The 21,055-nt window shown below is 44.3% G+C and overlaps 2 protein-coding genes across 3 annotated transcripts in view; one reads left to right on the forward strand and one right to left on the reverse strand.

Moving 5' to 3' along the window:
• Window positions 1–21,055, reverse strand: part of LOC102689887 (uncharacterized protein C7orf50 homolog) — a 129,419-nt gene that overhangs the window by 65,741 nt on the left and 42,623 nt on the right. The window lies entirely within an intron of this gene.
• Window positions 10,731–16,847, forward strand: LOC107078981 (uncharacterized). 2 transcript variants are annotated; one of them, XM_015360029.2, is made up of 2 exons: window positions 10,731–10,835; window positions 13,905–16,847. In XM_015360029.2, exons 1-2 carry the CDS (start codon window positions 10,833–10,835, stop codon window positions 15,042–15,044), a joined length of 1,143 nt encoding a protein of 380 aa, XP_015215515.2. In that variant the 5' UTR covers window positions 10,731–10,832; the 3' UTR covers window positions 15,045–16,847. The 2 variants fall into 2 exon arrangements, with proteins under 2 accessions (XP_015215515.2, XP_015215514.2); XM_015360028.2 differs by lacking the exon at window positions 10,731–10,835 and adding an exon at window positions 11,493–11,619.

The following is a 21,055-nucleotide window of genomic DNA, read 5'->3' on the forward strand; positions in this document are numbered from 1 at the left end:
CTGTGGAGTTTGTCTCCGGACACAACATGAATCATTTCCAGAGAAGTCCACACGCCACTGGATCAACGTCAACTTGCTCTTAGTAACTTCCTCTAAATATTAATGAAGGAGAGGTTGTCATCCACTTCACACACATATACAGAAAAAAATAGTACTATGTACATATCGTACTGTTTAAATGCATGCGCTTACATATAATTTTAATACACAACGTTATTAATATTACACATGTTCCTGTGGAGTTGTGGTTTGCTACCTCTCAGTTTGAAACAGCCTCAATCTGGATTTGTAATTATTGTAGAAGGGATAAAATTTAAGCCAGGTCAGGACAAGACACCAGAGCATTGCACCTTTTAAGCAGCTTTGAGGAGAGCCTCCTCTTAAAAAAAAAACTAAACATTTCATAATCAAATGCTGCCGCAATTCCACAACTGCCTAATGGATGCACAGTGTCTATCTCACTTCCATAACAAAGAGCAGTAGCTCCGACTTCGACGAGACTGTCAATAAGCAAGCTCTCTGGTGCCCGAGGCTACAGTCTGTACAGCTGTGCAGAGTGTGAATGCCGCTGTAGACGTTAGATGTTAAAGATCATATGACATGACAAGAAAATAAAAAGTTGCTATGTATACAACTCAGCTATAAATTGGTTTACAATAACCCACAGAGCATTTATCATTTTTCTTCATAATATACACCACACAAATGTGGTTTTCTACTTGAACTTATTTTGTCTCTTTACAATATGAAACCCGTAAAGCCTAACATGAAGCCATCGTAGTATCTCCTGTAATGTAAGAACTACAGGGTGCATTTGTAGACCATGAAAAAGAGCAAGTTAACTCGTTACAATCTCGCTGCGCTGGCTCTATGCCGCCACACCAGGAAAGATCTCCACTGCTGCCTTGGCGTCCAGGAGCAGCTGGCTGATGGCGGGGAGGGCAGTCTCTGGCAGACTCCGGGCACCCGCAGCGCAGACGCGCAGGAGCACAGCTCTGAGCTCACAATACCGGCACTGTCCATTACAGGGCCTCAAGCCACCTAGACCCTGCAGATCAAAGTCTGCCTGTGCAGCGAGACAACAATAACATTTTTCTTAATTAAACCAACCCTAGGTGAAGATATGGGAACCATTAAGAAGATTCAGTAGTCCCTTTTTTAAAACAGCTGTACACTGCATATTCTCACAATCAAAAACTCATCTACGCTTGGGAAAACCACAAGACTGGCTTAAGGCAGGCACTTTGTCTGGGCAGGAGTACAACAGACAAGTGTACTCAGTGTGCTGAGATAGGACTGTGTAAGCACTGTATTCGCCGACACAAGTTTAGTCATTAAGACGCCAGGCTTTCATCATCCATTTCTTCTGGGTTTACATGCTGAGCTCTTTCGTTACACAATGAGATCGTTCCTTTTTTTTTCAAGCAGGCTGTTTTACAATTATTTTCCAGATAAAACAAACAAGAAAGGCTTGGTCAAGCACACTGTTTCTTCAGGTTAAAGCCAAGGTCAGTGACTTTAATTCACTCATCCCCCGTTTTAGCTTTTTCTTTTAGCCAAAGCTGGACAGTTGTCAGTGACTCTACGCTGTGTCCTTCACTAGTCCTAGTTGTTTGACAACAGCTAGAATATCACGTCTCTCCTGGTCTCCGTTATCATCGCCAGCTAATGGATGAGCGCTGGCTTTCAAACTGCGACCAGTAACACAAAGCGGCCCTCCTGCCTAAAAAGGGAACCCAGGATCAGCCGAACTCAAGCCACCTTCCACACGCCAGCAGCGTTTATTTTACCAGCGCTGGGAACTGGGGGCCCGCGTCAACAGACACGGAATGGACCCCAGCAGTACCGAGCAGTCCCCCACGTTCAGCTAACCCCACCTCCCGCCTGCTCTGCCTCTGGTGCGGTTAACCAGCGCAGCAATTATTGGCACTCAGATGAAAGGAAGCTGTAACACTTCATCTGTTGTTCTCCAATCTCTGCGACAATCGCTTCAATTTGTTGATTCTGCGAAAGCTTCCAAAGCATCTCCAGAAAACCACAGGAACCTTGTCCCACCCGCCCCTACAACAACATCTGTTGTGCTAACCAACATATCAGATCAGACCCAGAATGTCAAGGAAGGATTTAATAGCTCATTAAAACTTATTTTGGCAGAGATAAACGGCACTGAACACTGCACACTGGATTTGTGCAGGCAAAACGTCCCAGCACTACTCACAGAGACACACGGAAAACGTTTACCAATGGAGTTTAAATCAGGTGTGCTTTTGTGAAATATCGCAGAGTTTACAACCAAGATCAAGATCAATACATTTCTCAAGTTTATTTCCACCAGGGACCAACTCTCTCCAGTTCTCCTCCTTTGACGAACATTTACGCTAAAAAGAGCCGGTAGGTAGATTAGAATTTAATCAGTAATGTTACTTAAAGCAGGGACCGGTCGGCACTGCACCAGGGACTGCTGTGGGTCTGTAGACTGGGGATTGAGAAACATGGCTCTAGATAATCTCAGTGATTATTCTGAGGGGCATGTTATAAAATAATCTGGCAGCCACCCTGGAATAACTGTAATACAGTAGCTCCTCTGCAGAGCAAGATTATGTAACCACTGGCTCAGTTGTGTTTAAAGAGATTTTGGTTTTATTGCTGGGTCTGAGCTGGATTGAAGCACAAACAAAACGTCCATCTAACAGCCTGAAAGTCAGGGGTGAAGCGAGCACGCTGCCGAGAGGAAGAGAGTGTGAAAAACACTGAGCTCAAGAAACGGGTCCGACTGGCAGGTCACGACCTGCGGGACCAGTGTTCTGAGTCACACAGAAAGCCCTGATCCAGCGTTATATCACCTCACGTTTTCAAAGAGCCTGTTTCCTGGTATTGAGAAAAGGAGACAAAAACTGAAGGCACAGTTCAGCCTAAAGAACTCCAACCCAGATTCCCTACAAAGCTTCTGGGGAGAAGAGTCACATATTCAGAGAAAGCAGACCGCACTCTGGTCAATTTTATTAAGTTCGTTATTTATTGATACGATCATTGTCCCTTCTCTTTTGTAGCCTTTCTAGAAAGACTTGAAGATTCAGTTAATGTCTCTCCCAAGAGGAAAGGAGATTACTTTGAGGAGCTTGAGAAGACGCAATCAATCTCTGCTGTGTGTCACAAAGGTGATAATTACATATTTAGAAAAACGAGTTAGAGTGGGTTATTAATTAACAACCCAAAGTTCTATCCATACAAATAAGGTCATTCAAGGGGAATTAGATAAAGAATAACGATATCAAAGCGTTGCTCAAGATCGCGTTAAGAAATATGCGGTTGAGTTAGACTGGTTCGTGGACACTTCTAATTACGCTTCAATAACATGGCTGGAGAGCTGGTTTCAGACACCCACCACTCTTTGCTCAAAGAGTGGCCATTACTCTCAACCCTAAATATAATTTCCTGGGATAATCAGATGTGCCCTTGAGGTCTTCTTTTACTGCTGAGTGTGAAGCAATGCACCAGACTGAGGCTGTCGGGATCTTGCAGGATCCTGGCTACTTGTATCAAGTTCCCTCATAATCTCCTCAGCTAAAGGCTGAGAAGATTTTACTCATTTAACCTGCCAGGGGATGACACTCCATTTAGACCTGGAATTTTCTGGTCACTCTTCTTTGAGCTCTTTCTAAGGCAGCAATACTAAGTTCTTAACATTACTTCCTCGGAAAGCACCTCAAACTTTCTGCGACTGATGGATCTTGAAACAAATAATTCCAATTTGAATAATTACTGTATATCACAAGAACATGGAACAAAGTTTCATCATTCATCCATATTCTAACCACTTTATTCAACACAGGCTCGTGGTGGAGTATGTCGGCAAGCAATGGGCGCAAGGCAGGATACCCTGGACAGGACACCAAAGCAAAGCACCAAAGCAGGACACAGACACACACAACCAGTCAACCAGTCCAGGGCTAATTTTCCCAGAAGCCAACTAGCCATATCACCCTGCAACTCAACCTGAAGCTCAGCAGGTGTGAGCCTGGTCAGTACCTGGATAAGAGAACTTCTGGGAAAACTAAGGTTGCTGCTGGAAGAGATGCTAGTGGGACCAGTAGGGGGTGCTCACCGTGCAGTCTGTGTAGGTCCTAATGCCCCACTATAGTGATGGGACACTGTACTGTAAAAAAGGCGCCATCCTTCAGATGAGACATAAAACCGGGGTCCTGACTCTCTGTGGTCATTACAAATCCTGATTAAAAAAACATTGGATTAAAAATCAAAACGAGTGGTGGTGTTACACCGGCATCCTGGCCAAATTTCTTATTAGCCTTTACCAATCATGGCCTCCTAATAATCCCCATCTGTGAACTGGCTTCATCACTCTGCTCTCCTCCCCACTGAGAGCTGGTGTGTGGGGAGTGTACTGGCGCACTATGGCTGCCGTCGCATCATCCAGGTGGGGCTGCACACTGGTGGTGGTGGAGGGGAGTCCCCACCTGTAAAGCGCTTTGAGAAGAGTGTCCAGAAAAGCGCTATATAAGCGTATAGAATTATTATAATAAATATTATAACAAACTCCATGCAGACAGCACCCCAGGTCCAGAAAATGCTAATCACTGCGACACCATGCCAAGTGTGTAACGTTTTATACACACATTTTACAGCATATGTGTAAAAAATCACAACTAGGTAAAAAAAGAGATAGAAACTAACAAAGTTAGTCACTCTTCTGTGTGTACAACCCCATGGAGGTGTGGAAGGGGTCACTCCTCTGTGTGAGTGTGGAAGGGGTCACTCCTCTGTGTGAGTGTGGAAGGGGTCACTCCTCTGTGTGAGTGTGGAAGGGGTCACTCCTCTGTGTGAGTGTGGAAGGGGTCACTCCTCTGTGTGAGTGTGGAAGGGGTCACTCCTCTGTGTGAGTGTGAAAGGGGTCACTCCTCTGTGTGAGTGTGAAAGGGGTCACTCCTCTGTGTGAGTGTGGAAGGGGTCACTCCTCTGTGTGAGTGTGGAAGGGGTCACTCCTCTGTGTGAGTGTGGAAGGGGTCACTCCTCTGTGTGAGTGTGGAAGGGGTCACTCCTCTGTGTGAGTGTGGAAGGGGTCACTCCTCTGTGTGAGTGTGAAAGGGGTCACTCCTCTGTGTGAGTGTGAAAGGGGTCACTCCTCTGTGTGAGTGTGAAAGGGGTCACTCCTCTGTGTGAGTGTGAAAGGGGTCACTCCTCTGTGAGTGTGAAAGGGGTCACTCCTCTGTGTGAGTGTGGAAGGGGTCCCTCCTCTGTGTGAGTGTGAAAGGGGTCACTCCTCTGTGAGTGTGAAAGGGGTCACTCCTCTGTGTGTGTGTGGAAGGGGTCACTCCTCTGTGTGTGTGTGAAAGGGGTCACTCCTCTGTGTGAGTGTGAAAGGGGTCCCTCCTCTGTGTGAGTGTGAAAGGGGTCACTCCTCTGTGTGAGTGTGAAAGGGGTCACTCCTCTGTGAGTGTGAAAGGGGTCACTCCTCTGTGTGTGTGTGGAAGGGGTCACTCCTCTGTGTGTGTGTGAAAGGGGTCACTCCTCTGTGTGAGTGTGAAAGGGGTCACTCCTCTGTGTGTGCAGCCCTGTGTGAGTGTGGAAGGGGTCACTCCTCTGTGTGTGCAGCCCTGTGTGAGTGTGGAAGAGTGTAAAATGTCAGTCAGTCTGGAGGTCCATCCTCATCTCTGCCTTCCAATACTAGCCTCAATTGATTGAGGCCGTGACCTCTGACCCCCCAAGTGGATTTGGGATATGCCGTAATCTCATTAGTGCTGCCAGCTAGACACCTTCCTGCCCCCCCTCAGGGGCTAATCCCCCTCACGTGCTGCGACTGTGAGCACAAGCGCCTACAGGAGCCAGTCATACACCGAACCGCTCTGATGCGCCACGCTTTGTCAACTGAACTCTTTCTTTTGCCATGACTGCTTCTAGGTGTGTACACTGAGTTCAGCAGATTGACAGATCTCGAAGCAGGCTTGGGAATGTGCGTTAGTTTTCAAGGCTGAAAAAGAAATTCACATTTAATGCTTTAATTTTTTAATACAACATATAAATAAGTAGCTACAAAAACCGACCTTATAAAATAACTATTTCAATACTACATCATGTCTTTATCTTCCACTTGAAACACTACAGAACAGGTCAACAGCAATTAACACGTATGGTCTGGCGGCATGAGTACAGTTCAGTGGAGGGAAAGAATGGTAGGGTGTACAGCTACACCTGGAGCAGGAGGGTGTGGAGGAGACGAAACTGGTCCAGGCCTGAAGTCTCTCAGCTTGTGGTTCCACTGCTGAGGGCTGTTTGTGGATACTGAAGTATCCGCCCCTTTTTGAAAACTGTATAAAAGCATAAAGCTAAAATAGAAGGTCAAAGCAGTGTTGGGAGCAGGAAATGAAAGGTGCCTAAAAGAGACAGACCATTGAGACGTGATTTTGAAGCCGTTTGGATGCTGTACAAACCACAGCCCATTTTAACTGTCTTACGGCTCCACCTAGTGGCCAAAAGGAAGAAGTGCTGTTAACCAGAAGAGGATTCGACAGTCTTGCAGAGAAAGGGCACTGCAACAGCTGAAGAGCTCTTTCTACTTAACTGTTGGAATTCTTTCCTCAACTGGACATATTTAATATAACAAAAAGTGATAGAAAATCATGTACAGTAAGGCTGAGGCCTACAATTTCTCCTGTTAATTACAAATTCATTTTGAAAAGAAAGATTCAAATGGGAAAATGGCGCTTGATATTCCAAGAGAAAACATTCTGCACTACAATATGGCAGCCCATATAATCAGCAAAACAAAGTTATAACATTAATTTAAATGTTAATAAAGCTCATTCCTGGCAGGGATCACAGCAGAATGGAGCGTATCCCAGGAGGCACGCTGGAGGGTAAGCACAGAAGGACAACTTAGACCAAGTAACCTGAATGGCATGGCTTTGGAAAGTGGGAAGAAACGTCAGACAGATGCAGGAAGAACATGGAAACTCCACACTGAAGGTACCCCAGCCCAGCGCTAACCATCACATCACTGGACTGCCTTCCTATCAACCAAAGTGCAAGAAAAAAATACTGACATACAACAACCACAAGCGACAGCAATGCTATAACCACAAAGGTCAGCAGAGATACAGATGTCTACAGTAACGATGTCACAATACTGCACTCTAGGAGCCAGTTAGAGTTGTTAAAAATTATGATGATACTTTAATATGCAGGACACCTGAAGAAGGCCCCACAGCCAAAATGTTGTGTTTTCCTTCTTCTCTTTTCAAGTAATAAACCAATTACTTGCTCCTTTGATACTTTTATATATTATTATACTAAAGTCAGAGATTGGGAAGCATCAATGCAAGTTGTGCAGATATTAAAAAGGAAATAATGCACGTTTAGAAAGTTCAGGAAATCAACTAACTAGTCATCTGGCGAGTCGACATGCAGGCCTGACTTCCTTCCTGTGCGCTCTGTGTCAGCCGAGCAGCAGCTCCAGCTTGGCTCTGCTGAAAGAGCAGGGCTCATGCTCGCTGCAGGGGCAGTGGAGCTGTCCGTGAGCGCTGCAGGGAGCGAGGCCTGACCGTGAACTGGTAAAGATGACACGACCACTCTCTCTTCCTGTGCGGGATGAGCACAGCTAACCTCCTGCACACAGCCTGCGCCCCACGCACACCTGCCAGGCACCGCAGATCTGAAGATTCCCCATCATGTTCCACTCGTCTCCTCTTTGTCATGTTAAATACATCATCGAGGCTAAACGCAGGAGGCATCAGGGCGGCCTGCATCACAGTTTCATCTGCTACAATACTCTAAAATCACTGAAAGTGTTGAATGTTAATTAACGTTGCAGTTTTTCCCCCATTCCACGTCTGGAAAATTCTCTACAAGCTGTATAGCTCAAGATTGGCTTTCAGGTTACATTCTCCAGCTAAATTTCCAGTTGTATTCCCTCTTCCTGGATTTGAATTTCATACAGAAAAAACATGAGGAACAACTTTTTTTAAAATGTGAATTGTCAAAAAATCCTGACACTAATTTATCCCTAATTTAGCTTAATTAGTCTTAAGACTTAACACTTAAGCAGTCGACCACATGGGTAAAAACAGAAGAACATAAAGAAAGAGAAACCAGGGGTAACAGTCATTTCTGTTGATAATCTCAAATAGGTTCAAGTTCAAGTTTATTGTCATTATACTCATATACAGGTATATGGTATAACCAAATGCTATTTAGCTAGCTCTCGGACATAAGTAGTACAAGAAAAAAATAGTAGTACAATTGTATAACAAAAGAAAGACAGAGACAACAGACGATGTGCAAAAACAACAACAGACGATGTGCAAAAACAACAAAAAGGTAACAGGTTATGTGCAAAAATATGCATCAACAGAATGAAATAAAGGGATAGAAATTATGGGGAGTGAGCTTTTGACATGTATGGTAGAGGTAGATTTTTTTAATGTGTGTTTGAGTTTTTGGTAAGAGAGAAGGCACTGTGAGGTTCAGATCGTAGGTGAGAGAGGCTGAGAGTTGAATAGTTTGATAGTGCGGGGGTAAAAACTGTCTCTGAGTCTGGTAGTCTGGGCCCGAATGCTCCGGTACCGTTTTCCAGATGGTAGCAGATCATAAAGTCTGTAGATGACAAAAGTCTTTAAAGGGCCTCCAGACCAGTGGCAAATAGTGCCAGGATCCAGACTGAAAGCTGTATCAGTTGATTGAAACCAAAAAGGACATTTTGGTTTTTCCACAAAAACATTTCATTTGACAACTAGTGGTCCCTAAATGTAGTGTAGAGCTTAATGCTGCTTTGCGGGTCAGGGTGATTTCTGCTGGATCCACTCATTTTATCTTAACCTCCCAGTGCCCTGTTCTTTCTTCTTTCTAAACACGATGGTAGTGATACAAAAAGGAGCCCTCTGAAATATGCACAGAGCCTCACTCCACAAGACAGCACACACATCACCTTTCCTCTGTAGCTTCCGCCTGCACTAGCGAGTCTAAAATTAGAGCCCTCAGCAAAGCACCCTCTGCCTTGAACATGTGCGCCGTGGCCTCTGTACAGAACGCCCTCGCTGCACTCACACACTACTTAAACCATGTCACCCACAAACCTTGAGACCCCCATCTTGTGGGAACGTGAGATCTGGCTAATTCTTCTTTTATGACCACTTAAATCGGACAGAAAAATGCGATCCCTGAGCAATGATGTCAATGTAGCAAGCGGTGCAGGTTTTGAACCTGGTGTTCAGTGGCAGAGCCATGAGGCGCTCTGACCAATCTGAAATGCGTGTGACCCCAATGGCCAGGTGACCGCACTATCAACATGTGACAGCTGACTAACAAGCCACGGCAAAGCCATTAGCACTGCTGGACAGCTGCGCCACAGCGACAGAGGTCATGGGGAATAAAACAAGCTGTGTTTTCTAAGGGCTACCAAGCCCTAGAAAGTGCCTGAGAGAGAAGCCGGTCTTATTTTAGAGCTTCTAATAGGGTGGAGGTCTGTCTCTCAGAACAACGTCCACAGAGCAGCAAGATGGACAGCAAAGAGGAGGAACTGTTACAGTTAAAAACAGGGTACAAGCTAGTCCTAGGATGGGTGACCAAGGCATGCCATCTACTGCGTTTCCAATTGAAGGATAACTCACCTGATTTGTGATAAACAGATTTCAGTGATTTTATCTAGAAAACATATTGACCATATACACGTGAACAAAAACAACCACTGAAAACCAGCAGCCCTGCCTGATTTCTATTTCTTCCCCTCAAGAGGGGCAGTAGCAGCGGGCTTTTCACAGCACCAGACCCCGAAGACAGAGAATCGTATGTTTAATTCAGTTATTCAACCGCTGCCCTCCAGGGCCTGAGCTTACCCCTCCTGACTTCACTGCACCAGTACAGTAAAACCCTGCTTTAGCACAGACGTCACTTTGATCCACTTCAGATTCAACAGACAGGATCTGCCAAAGAGGGAATTCTGTCTGTTCAATCAGCAATGTGGGACTTTCCCCACAATAAATGGGGAAATGCACAGATAATAAACCAAGGTCATATGCTTAAAATGGGTGTTGACTGTGCTTCATATGATTTAGCAACTTTATACAGTACATTTACGACTCTCGAGTAAAACTGCAGAGCAACACCCCATGCTGCTATATCCACTAACAGCATACTGCCCTGCAGGTACACCAATTGCACGCAGGTGCTATGGAGAGGATAATGCAGTATGTGAACATCAGCTCTCACTGCACAACCTGCTTCCTGCTTGGCTAGCCTTCCTCTCCCACTCTCCATCTCCAGACTTGAACAAGATACTCTTACTCTACGCACCAGGTCTGCCCCTGATCTCGGATCAACCCCGGTAAGTTCAGACCCAGTGACAAACACTCCATCCTTCTCATAATTCAGACAAAAAATGAACATTTTGCTACTTTTTATGGTTTGATCGTGAAATGGGATTTTTAATCATGACACCTCCAGCTTTGTACCTCAATGATCAGAAAAAAATTCAGTACTGCACACAACCTATATACATGTAGATAAAACACGTCAGCCCAGCACAACTCAGAGCCAGTGAAACTGGAAAGGAGAAAACTTTCATGTTTTCAATTTCATTACAAAAGACCCCTGCTGCACTGACACAAAAAAAGTTGCATGCCTTACAGCAGCCCGCAAAAAGCCAGCACACCGGCAGGGGGTTGAATTTTGAAACATGACCAGCCCAATTCCTGAGGCAGTACCTTATAATACGCATCTCTGCTGCGTCTGTGACAGACGCCTCTCAGAGGAAGTGAAAGAAATCTCCTGAACTCTCCTGCACGCAGTTTTCAACCGCACCAAGGTCAATAAAAAACAAAAAGATGGTAAGTAACAGCTTTATTTTTTTTCTATAAAATATTGACTTCTTTTATGACAAAAAAAGAGGCATTTTAAAGGTGCAGGCACATTCAGAGTTACAGCAGTTACAAGAGACCCTAAAACTGACTTCCAAACTTTCAGCTTGACAGGAACAGAATGTCTGAAAGGAATACACACTGCCATTTTAATGTTTTTTCTTTAAAAAAATGAAAGCAATAAAAACGCAAATACAAACGCTGTGCACAGTTTTGAACCGGGTACCAATGGCGTGAAGTGAGAGAGACAACACAGTATGCTTGGAAACTCTGTCCCTGTAACATGCACTCATGTTCAGTCCAAGACAGAAATCATGAAAGATGTGCAAACAGCTGTAAAAGATGACAGAAAAGGTTCTCTATGATATATGGGTCGTGTTCACCGCTAATAATACAAAAATCAGTATCTCGAGATGCAGTGAAATGGTGCACATACAGATTTTTAAGTGCATGCTTTATTTCAGAAATTTTAAACTCCTCTTGCTTTTTACCCAAGCGCCCATGACCTGGCAGTTAATTTTATACCAGGCTGGATCACATCCTGTAGGGCCTCCTACATGTGGGCAGGAGCCTGCTCTCCCACCCAGTGGGCTCTGCCAGGGTAACACCTACTGTGCCAGGCAGGATGTGCCTCTCTCTTTAAATGGCTGCCGAGCACCAGCCGCTGTATGATTTCCTTGTTAGCACACATATCCGGCGTCATCTGGAGCTATATATAAACGACTAAGAAATAAAATCAATGCCTGAAGACAGGGTAAGATCCACTCGTGTGTGTCGTTCACATTAGTATAAGAGCATTAATTATTTCCGATATGCTAAGAGAGCTAACAGAAGTATACAAAGATGCCAGACAAACCAGAGACAAAGTGTGAAAAAACAATATTAAAATGTATGTTTTTAAAGAACAGTTTTAGGGCCTTTAAATAGGCTCACTTAAATAAGAGAGTGGAACATTGCAGCAAATTCTGTTCTGGAACGAGATTCTTTGCAAGATTCTTTGTTCTGACAGTTCAGAACTGCTGGAGATGGAGGATGTCTATACAGTACTTCTATCTATCAGTAGTTAGGAACCTGGAAAGGGCCAAAATTCAGAAAGTTGAGCCGGACAGTGAGGAAGTGCTCACAATGAAACCATCGTATATTAAGCTGGGTGAAGAGGTGTCTAGTGAATATGCCTTCAGTTAAAAGACCACCAGCGTCTGTGTAAGCAGCAGTTTTTAACCTTTAACAAAAGAGGCACAAAAAGACTTTCCATATTTCTCTCTTTAAAAACACAAATTAGGCCATAACACAACATAATACTGCTGCTGCTGCAATTATGATTATAAGCTAAGAGCTTGATCAATATCAGCCCATACAGAAAAGAAAGTCCTGGCTGGATGCTACCCTACGTCACATGAGCAACAGATTGCCTACATTTCAGTCAAAAGAAAGTTTTCTCAATTGCTAAAACAAGACAACAGAATGCATTTTAACAGGTTCCACTGAATAGGGGAGTTCTTCACTAAATAAAATATTTTTAAGGTGAGACTATTCAGATGGGCCAGCAGCTACATCACCCTGCAGCTCTCAACTGGCTATCCACTGAAGCTAAGCAGGGTTGAGCCTGGTCAGTACCTGGGCGCCATCTTTCAGATGAGACTTTAGAGGTCCTGACTCTCAGTGGTCATTAAAGTTCCCCGGGCATTTCTCGAGAAGAGTAGGGAGTTATCCTGGTGTCTGTGCCAAATTTCCCCCCCCTGCCTTTACCGTGGCCTCCAAATTGTCCCCATGTGTGATTGGGTTGCACTTGCCCTGCAATGGACTGGCGTCCTGTCCAGGGTGTACCCTGCCTCGCGCTCATTGCTTGCCGGATAGACTCCGGATTCTCACGACACCGTATGATATAAAGTGGTTTGGTAAATTACAGGACTGACTATTCAGATGGTGGGCTGAATATTCCACATCTTGTCAGTGTATCATCACTATCACTTCAATGCTAAGGCAAATGAATGTTCAGTAAACCTAGTAAAGAAACTATGAATTAAATATTCACTTCCTGACCTACAAGGTATCTTTGTGACCCAACAGGGAACTCAGTTACCATCTCTGAATGTTAAATGAGGGTACCTAAATGCTTCCAAATGTTTTTCTTCTACAGCTTTACTGAAAGGGACCAGTAAAGAGTTATTGGTGGAAATATTTGAGATCTGGCTGCTGTACCTCCTGAAAACTGACATTTTTCCACATGATAAGACTTAAAAAGGTACAATTAGCCAGACAGATTGGTTTGGTAAAAACTACAGCTATTATGTAATATCCCTCAAAGAGCTATGAAAGCCTAATTTTAAATGATTAAACGGTTTCTTATGTATCAAGAGATCTAAAGGCCATAATGTAAGTTTTGCTTGTGCAAGAGCGTACAATTTTAAAAACCTAATCAAAGCCACAACTGTTAGTAATGAAACAGAAACAGATGAGAATGCAAGACCATGTGCCTAAGAAAGCTCAGAGTGATTGCATTCCAGCCTTCTGCTCTTATCTGCCCATTCCTTTTAATCACTTTCCTCTGTGCGAGTGGACTTTTAAAGAAGCCAGTGTCGGACCAGACTGAGTGGCACGGATAACGTGTGGGCACAACACCAAGAGCTGGCACAAATCGTCACGCAGGGGTCCGATTTTTATTAATGGGTCAGAAATGTATGGCACCGCTTGGGGCGACCTGATGCAGACAATTCCAGTTCCTCTGGAATGCTCAGCGTTCTATGGCTTCTGATGTTTGAGAAAAAGATCTTAGATCAAGCCTCGTTATTTCATCTTGGTTGAATAAGGGGCACCATTGTCAAACAGTACCATTACAACAAGCAGTATACACCAGAACTAGCAAAACAATGCACATCCTTGCCCATACCCTGTTACTGAAGACATCAGCAGGTTCCAACATTAGGTGGCACCCTTGTTGCAATCATGAAAAACCGAGAGAGATGTTTTATCCTGCAGCATTTCCCCTTACTGTTCTTTCCCTCTCACTCAGCATCTTTGTTTTCTTTCCCCCTCCAGTCAAGCTCAACAGGGTCATCCTATGAAACAAGTACAACTACAACAGAGCTCCCCAGCCAAGACAGCGCTGAGTCTAGCACAAGGACCAGCACTGCAGCACTGGAGGAAACCAGCACTGCAACAACCACCACCCTCCTGGAGACCAGCACAACAACAGAGGGCCGCAGTCTGGGGAAAGACATTGCAGCTTTGGACTGGTGTTACTTGTCCCTTGCTCTAGTAGGCCTGATAGCCAGCGGTTTCATTCTCTACAGCTACCTTAAGTCCTACAGAACTGGATGCACCTTCAGAAAACTGGACATCCTTGTTGGTGCCCTTTCCATTTCAGACTCTTTCATCATTCTTTACTCCATCCCCACCATTCTGCTGCCCTACTCGAAGATCACTAACCCGAGCTGTGCCGTGTTTTCCTTCTTCTTCAACTTTGCCTATTTGAACGCCCAGTTTCTTCATGTTCTCGTGGGGTGTTTTCTGAAGTGGGAGGAGAGTCGCGCCAGAGTAGCTCTGGTGAGGAAGGCCGTGGGCCATCCTGCCGTGTGCGTGGCTCTGTCAGCTCTCGCCGCCTTCCTCTGCTCCGTGCTGATAACGGGGCTTCTGGGGACACACGAGGGGATCCATCAGAACATCGCCTGCCAACTGGATCCGCCTGAAGCCTTGCCCCAGTATGACATAGCCAAATTCAGCCTTGGATTTCTGCTTCCCTATCTCCTTCTGATGGGCCTCCTCATCACCTGCTGTGTCGTGTGGATAAGAGACAAAGTGAGCTTCCCTTCCAGGCTTAAGGCATGTTCAGGGATCCTGGCAGTAGGCCTTATTGCTTTCTGCAGCAGACTGGTCTACAATTCTATCCTGGTCCACAGAAGTGGCCTGAAATCGGACACAGGTGAGGGTTCACTCTGGAAGCAGGCCCTGACACACAGTGCAGAGCTTGTGCTCTTCTCCGCCTGCTGCCTCGAGCTGGTGCTCCTCGTCTTCCTCTGCCAGCCGTGCCAGGATGCCCGGAGGGACGTGGTGAGGCACCTCCAGCACTGCTGCCAGAGCATCAGCAGACGGGAGGCCAACCGGAACATCATGGAGCCCCACATTGAAATAGGAAAAGATGACCCAATATCGCTGAATTCAGACAACCAGGAGAGCTGAGATACTGCAAGAGCCTCTTCTCCATCCCAGCATGAATGATCATTAACAAACAGGACTGTTAACTAAGAGAAGAACCTCGCCCGTTGCGTAAAGGCACATTCAGAGGCAGATGCAAGGCTTTAGAAGCAAAAACCAACAGCTCTGTTTGCTTCCTCCATGGCCACATCAAACTGTTCAGCAGAATGAATGACATTTTTCAATCTAGTCTTCTGAGACATGATAAAGGCTCACATTAAAAACTGCAGCAAGAAAAAACTTTTTGCTTCCAATCTGCAATGCAGGGTATCAAAGAACAAAGAAAAAAATTGTTTTTTTTTTTAAAACACCTTTTTAAAATTAAGTGGCCTTCCACCTAGAGCCAGAAAAAAAACGACAGTTTTACAAAACAGCACTGTCGGCAACAGCATTCAGGTTCAGTAGTTTAACTCACATGTATCTCACAGTTACAAGCAATCCAGAATCACTAGCCTTGGTCTGAATAACACTGTAGCTTTATTATTATTATTATTATTATTATTAATATTTTGCATTGGGAAAGCAGATGTTCTAAACTGAAATAAAACAGCAGTTCAACAAAACCAGAAACAGGAGAGCCTGCAATTAAAAATAAAAAAAGTTCTGCATTTCAGGAGACCAGAGCTCAGATAATTTCTTCAAGCATCACTCAGGAGACAGGCACGTATGTAAAGTTAACTTCAAGTGTACTGGAGCGTGTACGATGAGATCTTCTAAAAAGAAATTAAAAGGCTGATGTGCAAGTAAATGAGCTAATCCTCATAACCCACCCCCTTTTCTTTTTGACTTTGCACAACAGGAGAAATAATATTACAAACTATTCTAGACTGAATGCAGACTCGACTGCTCCATTCATCCATGCTTTGAAATAGAGGGCAAGTTATTGGGGACTATCCATTCCAATAACCCAACGAGTTCACTGCAGTGCAGCACAGCAATGGCGCCCAACTGCTTGACCTTTCACCTCTCCAGAGCAATTCCAGCGCAGCCTAATGTCATTGGATTTGAACAAAAAGCATAGAGCAACTCTGGACATCCGTTTTCAACAGCTGCAGAAGTGCATGATCAGAAAGTCAATGTAAATAAGGGAAATTAATCACAAGGTAACCAATAATTAAAAGTCCATTTTAATTTTGATGCTCACATTCAGTATTAAAACTAAGAAAGCTTGTGTTTCTGTTCGTTCTCAGAGGGGCAAACATCCCATTTGAAATTCTTTCCTGCAAAGTCGAAAGTTCATTTCAGTCGCACAAGTCTCACAATACACCAAGAATTTCTAGAAATGTCAGGTCTTCCTGACTATTTAGGACACAAGAGCTAAAATAATGAATGAAAAGTCCTCCGTTGTGACAGCGTCTCTGTGGTGGGTTAGGAACCAGGAACTGGTTTTTCGTAGTAGGAGCACGGCTCTGGCTTCAGTGCGTCTGTGGATCCAGGAAGCATCTCGCAGTTGAGAAAAGAGGGGTTGAAAGAGAGAGGACACCAATCCGGACCAGGTGACTGTCTGATCAAATCAGAGCCGAGCAGGAACACGGGGGGCAATTTCTGTGCTTTGAGAGCAGGAGCTCCTCATTTGACTCCCTGTCTGAGCGGCCAAGGAAATTTGCATTTCGTCAGAAACTGGCCAGGATCACCACAGGAGCACCAACTGCACAACGCTGGCCTCCCACAGCACTTCAGCGCTTGCACTTGGGAATTTAGTGCTTGGTAAAACTCCTAGCATGGCCATGCCATCCACAATACTTACTGTATTTTTTTTAATAAAATATGACAATATATTTAACATTTTACATGAAATCCTGTGTGAATCAATGCCAAAAACAAGCAAATAAAAAAACAGCACAACAAAAGAAGAGGTTAATCAGGTGGTAATAACTTTAGATCAGAGACTGCATATATCTTTGACCATTTTAGAGATAAATACATTAATAAGTATTAATATAGTGATGACGTGATAATAACCATCATATCAGTCCTGTAATGGGAGACTACTCAAGACTGAACAGGTACAGACTCAGTGACACAGACGCTTGGGTATTAAGTATTAGTGGAGACAACTGGTTTGCTCATTAATAAACCATCCTGAGTCAGAGGTGATGCGGCCAAGTTCTGCTCCTCCAGCAAATTTGTCTATAGGTTGCCATGGCAATGCTGAATACGCGCGTAGATTCAGAGCCAACCTGTGCAATACAAAGAATGGAGCCCTCGTTGTTTTAGAAAAAATATGATGCAAGAATTCTATTCAAAGTGGTGGGACACAACTGCTTCAGAGGCTGAACCAGCTTAATAAAAAAAAAAGAGAGAACCTCACTTTCCTTGTACTCATTCACTATAGAGATGCACACATAATTTGTCATAATTCAACAAAACAAACCTAACCAGACATTAACATATTTAATATACCACAGACAGAATGGAGAATAAGAAATGGGGCTTAGATCCTCTGCTAATGGCAATTTTACTTTTCAGCCAATTCTTACGCGCACAGATCTTGGGAAATGGAAAAGCTGAAGACAGGCTGAACCACTTGGCAGTGGTTCTATTCTTTTGAGCATCTGCTCACAGGAAGTTCATGAATTACCACTGAGGAGTCCATTCACAAACACTGACCTCCAAAACCAGATTCTTAGCCATTTAGCATATGCACTTGACCTAGAACGTCTGTACAATCGAGGCAATAAACTACTTACTGTAAGTACTGTAAGCACAGAGGTAAAACATTTAGGTGACACAGGTGTTTCTTTAGCCTGTCTTGAAGGTTTTGTCTAGATTGATCTTCTAGATCCAGCCTTCATTATATATTTAACAGCCATGTTTGTCAGCCAGAAAAATATCTGAAATAGAATAATTTCCAGTCTGTTGATCAGGTTCTCATATTGCTCATCTCATAATTCGAACAAAAGCAAATGAACAGAGATAATTTCAGGTTTCTCTTTGATGTGCATGAAAAGCAGTGGATGGATTTGGCCAGCACACTGGGGGGAGAATCCGACAACATTGATGGTGAAGACTTTCTCTCCAAGCTTAAGAAATCACAAAAATTAACCCCAAACAAAAGCACTTCAAGCCCATCACTTCCTAAAATCACTGCAGAGGCTTTTGGGCAACTAAACTTTGCCAAGCTAAAACAAATCTGGAAAAAATACAGTAAAGACCCAGAAGCACTGAGGACTACTGGAGCATCCAAGCCAGGCAAAAACTCCTTTTTTCAGACATCATGTGCTTCTCATTTCATCACTGTTTCACAGACACAGTCTCATAGCTGCTAGCTTAATTTAATGACTTGTTCCGAAACTTAAAACGCACACATCCAATGAAAAAGTCTTCCTTGCTGTATACAACAGCCTGCTTTCCAGTAACTCAACAGATGTCCTCTCGAAGCTATAAGGTGTCCAAGGAGCCTGCCTTTTCAAGGTAAACCACACCTTGTTTTCTCTCCCTGACATTCCCTGACAGTCAGTGTGCAGCAACTGCGAGTCTATATAAATGAATGCTGCAATGATGGGCAAAAAGACACACACTCACTCAATTACCTAAAAGGGGGCACCTGACATCTAAACAGAAGGAAACTGCTGCTACACAGAGAAGGCAGAGCACACAATCTGGAAAAGGATTTGTATGAAAAAACTGTTTCAGTTAATCGCAACCTGGCAACATCCAGTTTTTTTTAAGTATTCAACTTGATTAGGTGTAGTAATTCAGTGAAAATCACAGTGCCATGCAGAGAGTGTCGTAAATACCAGTAACGGACCCGACTACAAATCAATTTTAAGAGGATTTTCTCTTTCTTTGCCGAGTCTGGGGATCGTTTCCTCTGGCAGGTACGCCAGCGAGGGCCCCGAGCAGTGGGTGGTGACACCGTTCCTTCCACAGCGCCCTCACCGCCCACTCCTCCCGGCTCCCAGTGCCCCTTGGGAAGCAAACGGATTCGTGCGGCCAACTTCCAGGTCCACCGAGCACGCGTCGACTAAGAACAAACAAAACGTCTGGAGCCTCGAAACCCGCAAGAACATAACCAAAGAAACCAGCTGGCTGCACATCTCGTTCAGCGCCTCTCGAGCATGAATTCCCACAGGTTTCCATGGTCTTGCCATGCGCCATCCTTATTGTGCCAGGAATTCCTTGTCTGATCCATGTCAGCTGTGTACATACAGCACACCAGTGCTAGAGGAGACCAGACAAACTGCAGATCCCGCCCGAATGTTTAGCAGAATAATCTCCTTTCCCCCCAGAGAAACTCCCTAAATTCTAAAAGGTGAAGTGATAACCTTTGAAGCTGAGGCTAACTGATTTGATTCTAACTTCTGATACACAAGACCTGAAGGGTTACACAAACACTGAAGACGGGTGACTTGATCACAGCAACTTGAAGGAGGAATTCCGGTTCTAAAACACATTTTGTTTCTTTATTTACACAGAAATGTGCCTGATACCCGTCTCATGAAGAAAAGCTCTGCAAAAGCGGATAGCCAGCGTGTTGTTTTCTCATGGTAGATGTCACTGCGTTTGCAGATGGAGCTGCTGGCCCCGTTTTCTTCTGCTGCTTTGTTTGTTTTCCATGTTGCCGTAGGAATATGTGGTGCCTGGGAAAAACAGGGATGAGCCAAGCAGGCCTGTGAAGCTGGCGGTTGAGTGCTCCCGCAGACGTCTGCCCTGAGGTTCCGGCGGGAAAGCCTTTTCAACGGTTATGAACCGGCTGCTCATCGTTGGCCTTTCTGATGAGAATGGATCTGCTTTGCCGCCCTCCTCCCCATCAACCTCTCTCCTTATTTGTCTAACAAGCATCATCCTGAACTTCAGAGGCCATATCTAAACTGGCTTCCCCTGGTAGTTCTCAGCCCTGAATCTTCTGGGTTTCATTCCTGCTGAGTTCTTCGGCAATTAAGGTAGCTGTTCTGCAGCTCATTAAGACCTTTATATCTGCTCACACGAGCCTGGGTGAGGTTATTAATTAGTATCAACCCTGACAGAACTGCCAGGTTTTACGCCAGCCCTTATTCAGGTGTGTGGGATGCCATTAACTGGACCACTGCAGAACACAAAGTCTATTTCTGATGGGAGGTTTCGATAGCTCGTGATTTCCACCCATGTCTGAACATCATTAGTCACCTATTAGAGCTGTCAAGGTAGAAAAGAATCACCTAATAAGCAAGCAGAGGACTGAATGGACAGAGCTCTGTTTCTTCTCAACTGCACTCGTGCAGTACTGCATTAATGAAAACACAGCCTGAACATTGAGGCATTATGAAACAGTCTGATGGAACCCATGCAAACCTCAAACAAATACAGGAACACAGAACATGAAGATTACATACGAGATAAAATGCTATCTCTTCCATGTCCTCATTACATTCATAGGCAACAAGAAATTCTGTTTTCACTGACCTGCTTTAAATCAGGCTTCAAAAGACATTACTATATTTGGCCTTTTCTTGTAAGTTTACTAGAGTAGCTCCAATATAAAGAAGCTGTTGTTTTTCTTTTTGTTCTTCTGTAGAGAGCTCAGAGATGCTGGGTTACGAATGGTGCTTGTATAATAAAGGTGTTGCTGTCAATTAACTTCAGCATTGCAATTCTGATTCACTGCAGTTTCGCACACAAAAGATAACCAGCATCGGTATGTATTTAAAACCCATCGAGGGCCAGAATCAAAACCATATTTATTTATAAAATGTGACATAATATTGTCCCTATTCAGTTCCAAAAAAGGGAAGTCACTGCTTCACGTTTTCAACATAAAAAACCCAGATACAGTAGATAACTAAAGGTCCTCAGCACCACTGTGAGAGGATACTGCAGAGCGCAGACCTTTGCATGAGTAAAGCCTTGATAGTGTAAGCTGAGAGATCGAGAGCACAGCCAGCTTGTTTTCCGTTTTGAGAGGCAACCGTGCCAACTCAGCGGTTTGGTAAGTGTTTTGTAATTACAGCACTAAGTGCACTCCTGAAGTAAGCTGATGGCAACTAGATCTAGATGGAACAAACATGTAAAAAAAA

Source organism: Lepisosteus oculatus, chromosome 19 (genome assembly GCF_040954835.1).
Source record: "Lepisosteus oculatus isolate fLepOcu1 chromosome 19, fLepOcu1.hap2, whole genome shotgun sequence".
In the NCBI taxonomy this organism is placed as follows: domain Eukaryota; kingdom Metazoa; phylum Chordata; class Actinopteri; order Semionotiformes; family Lepisosteidae; genus Lepisosteus; species Lepisosteus oculatus.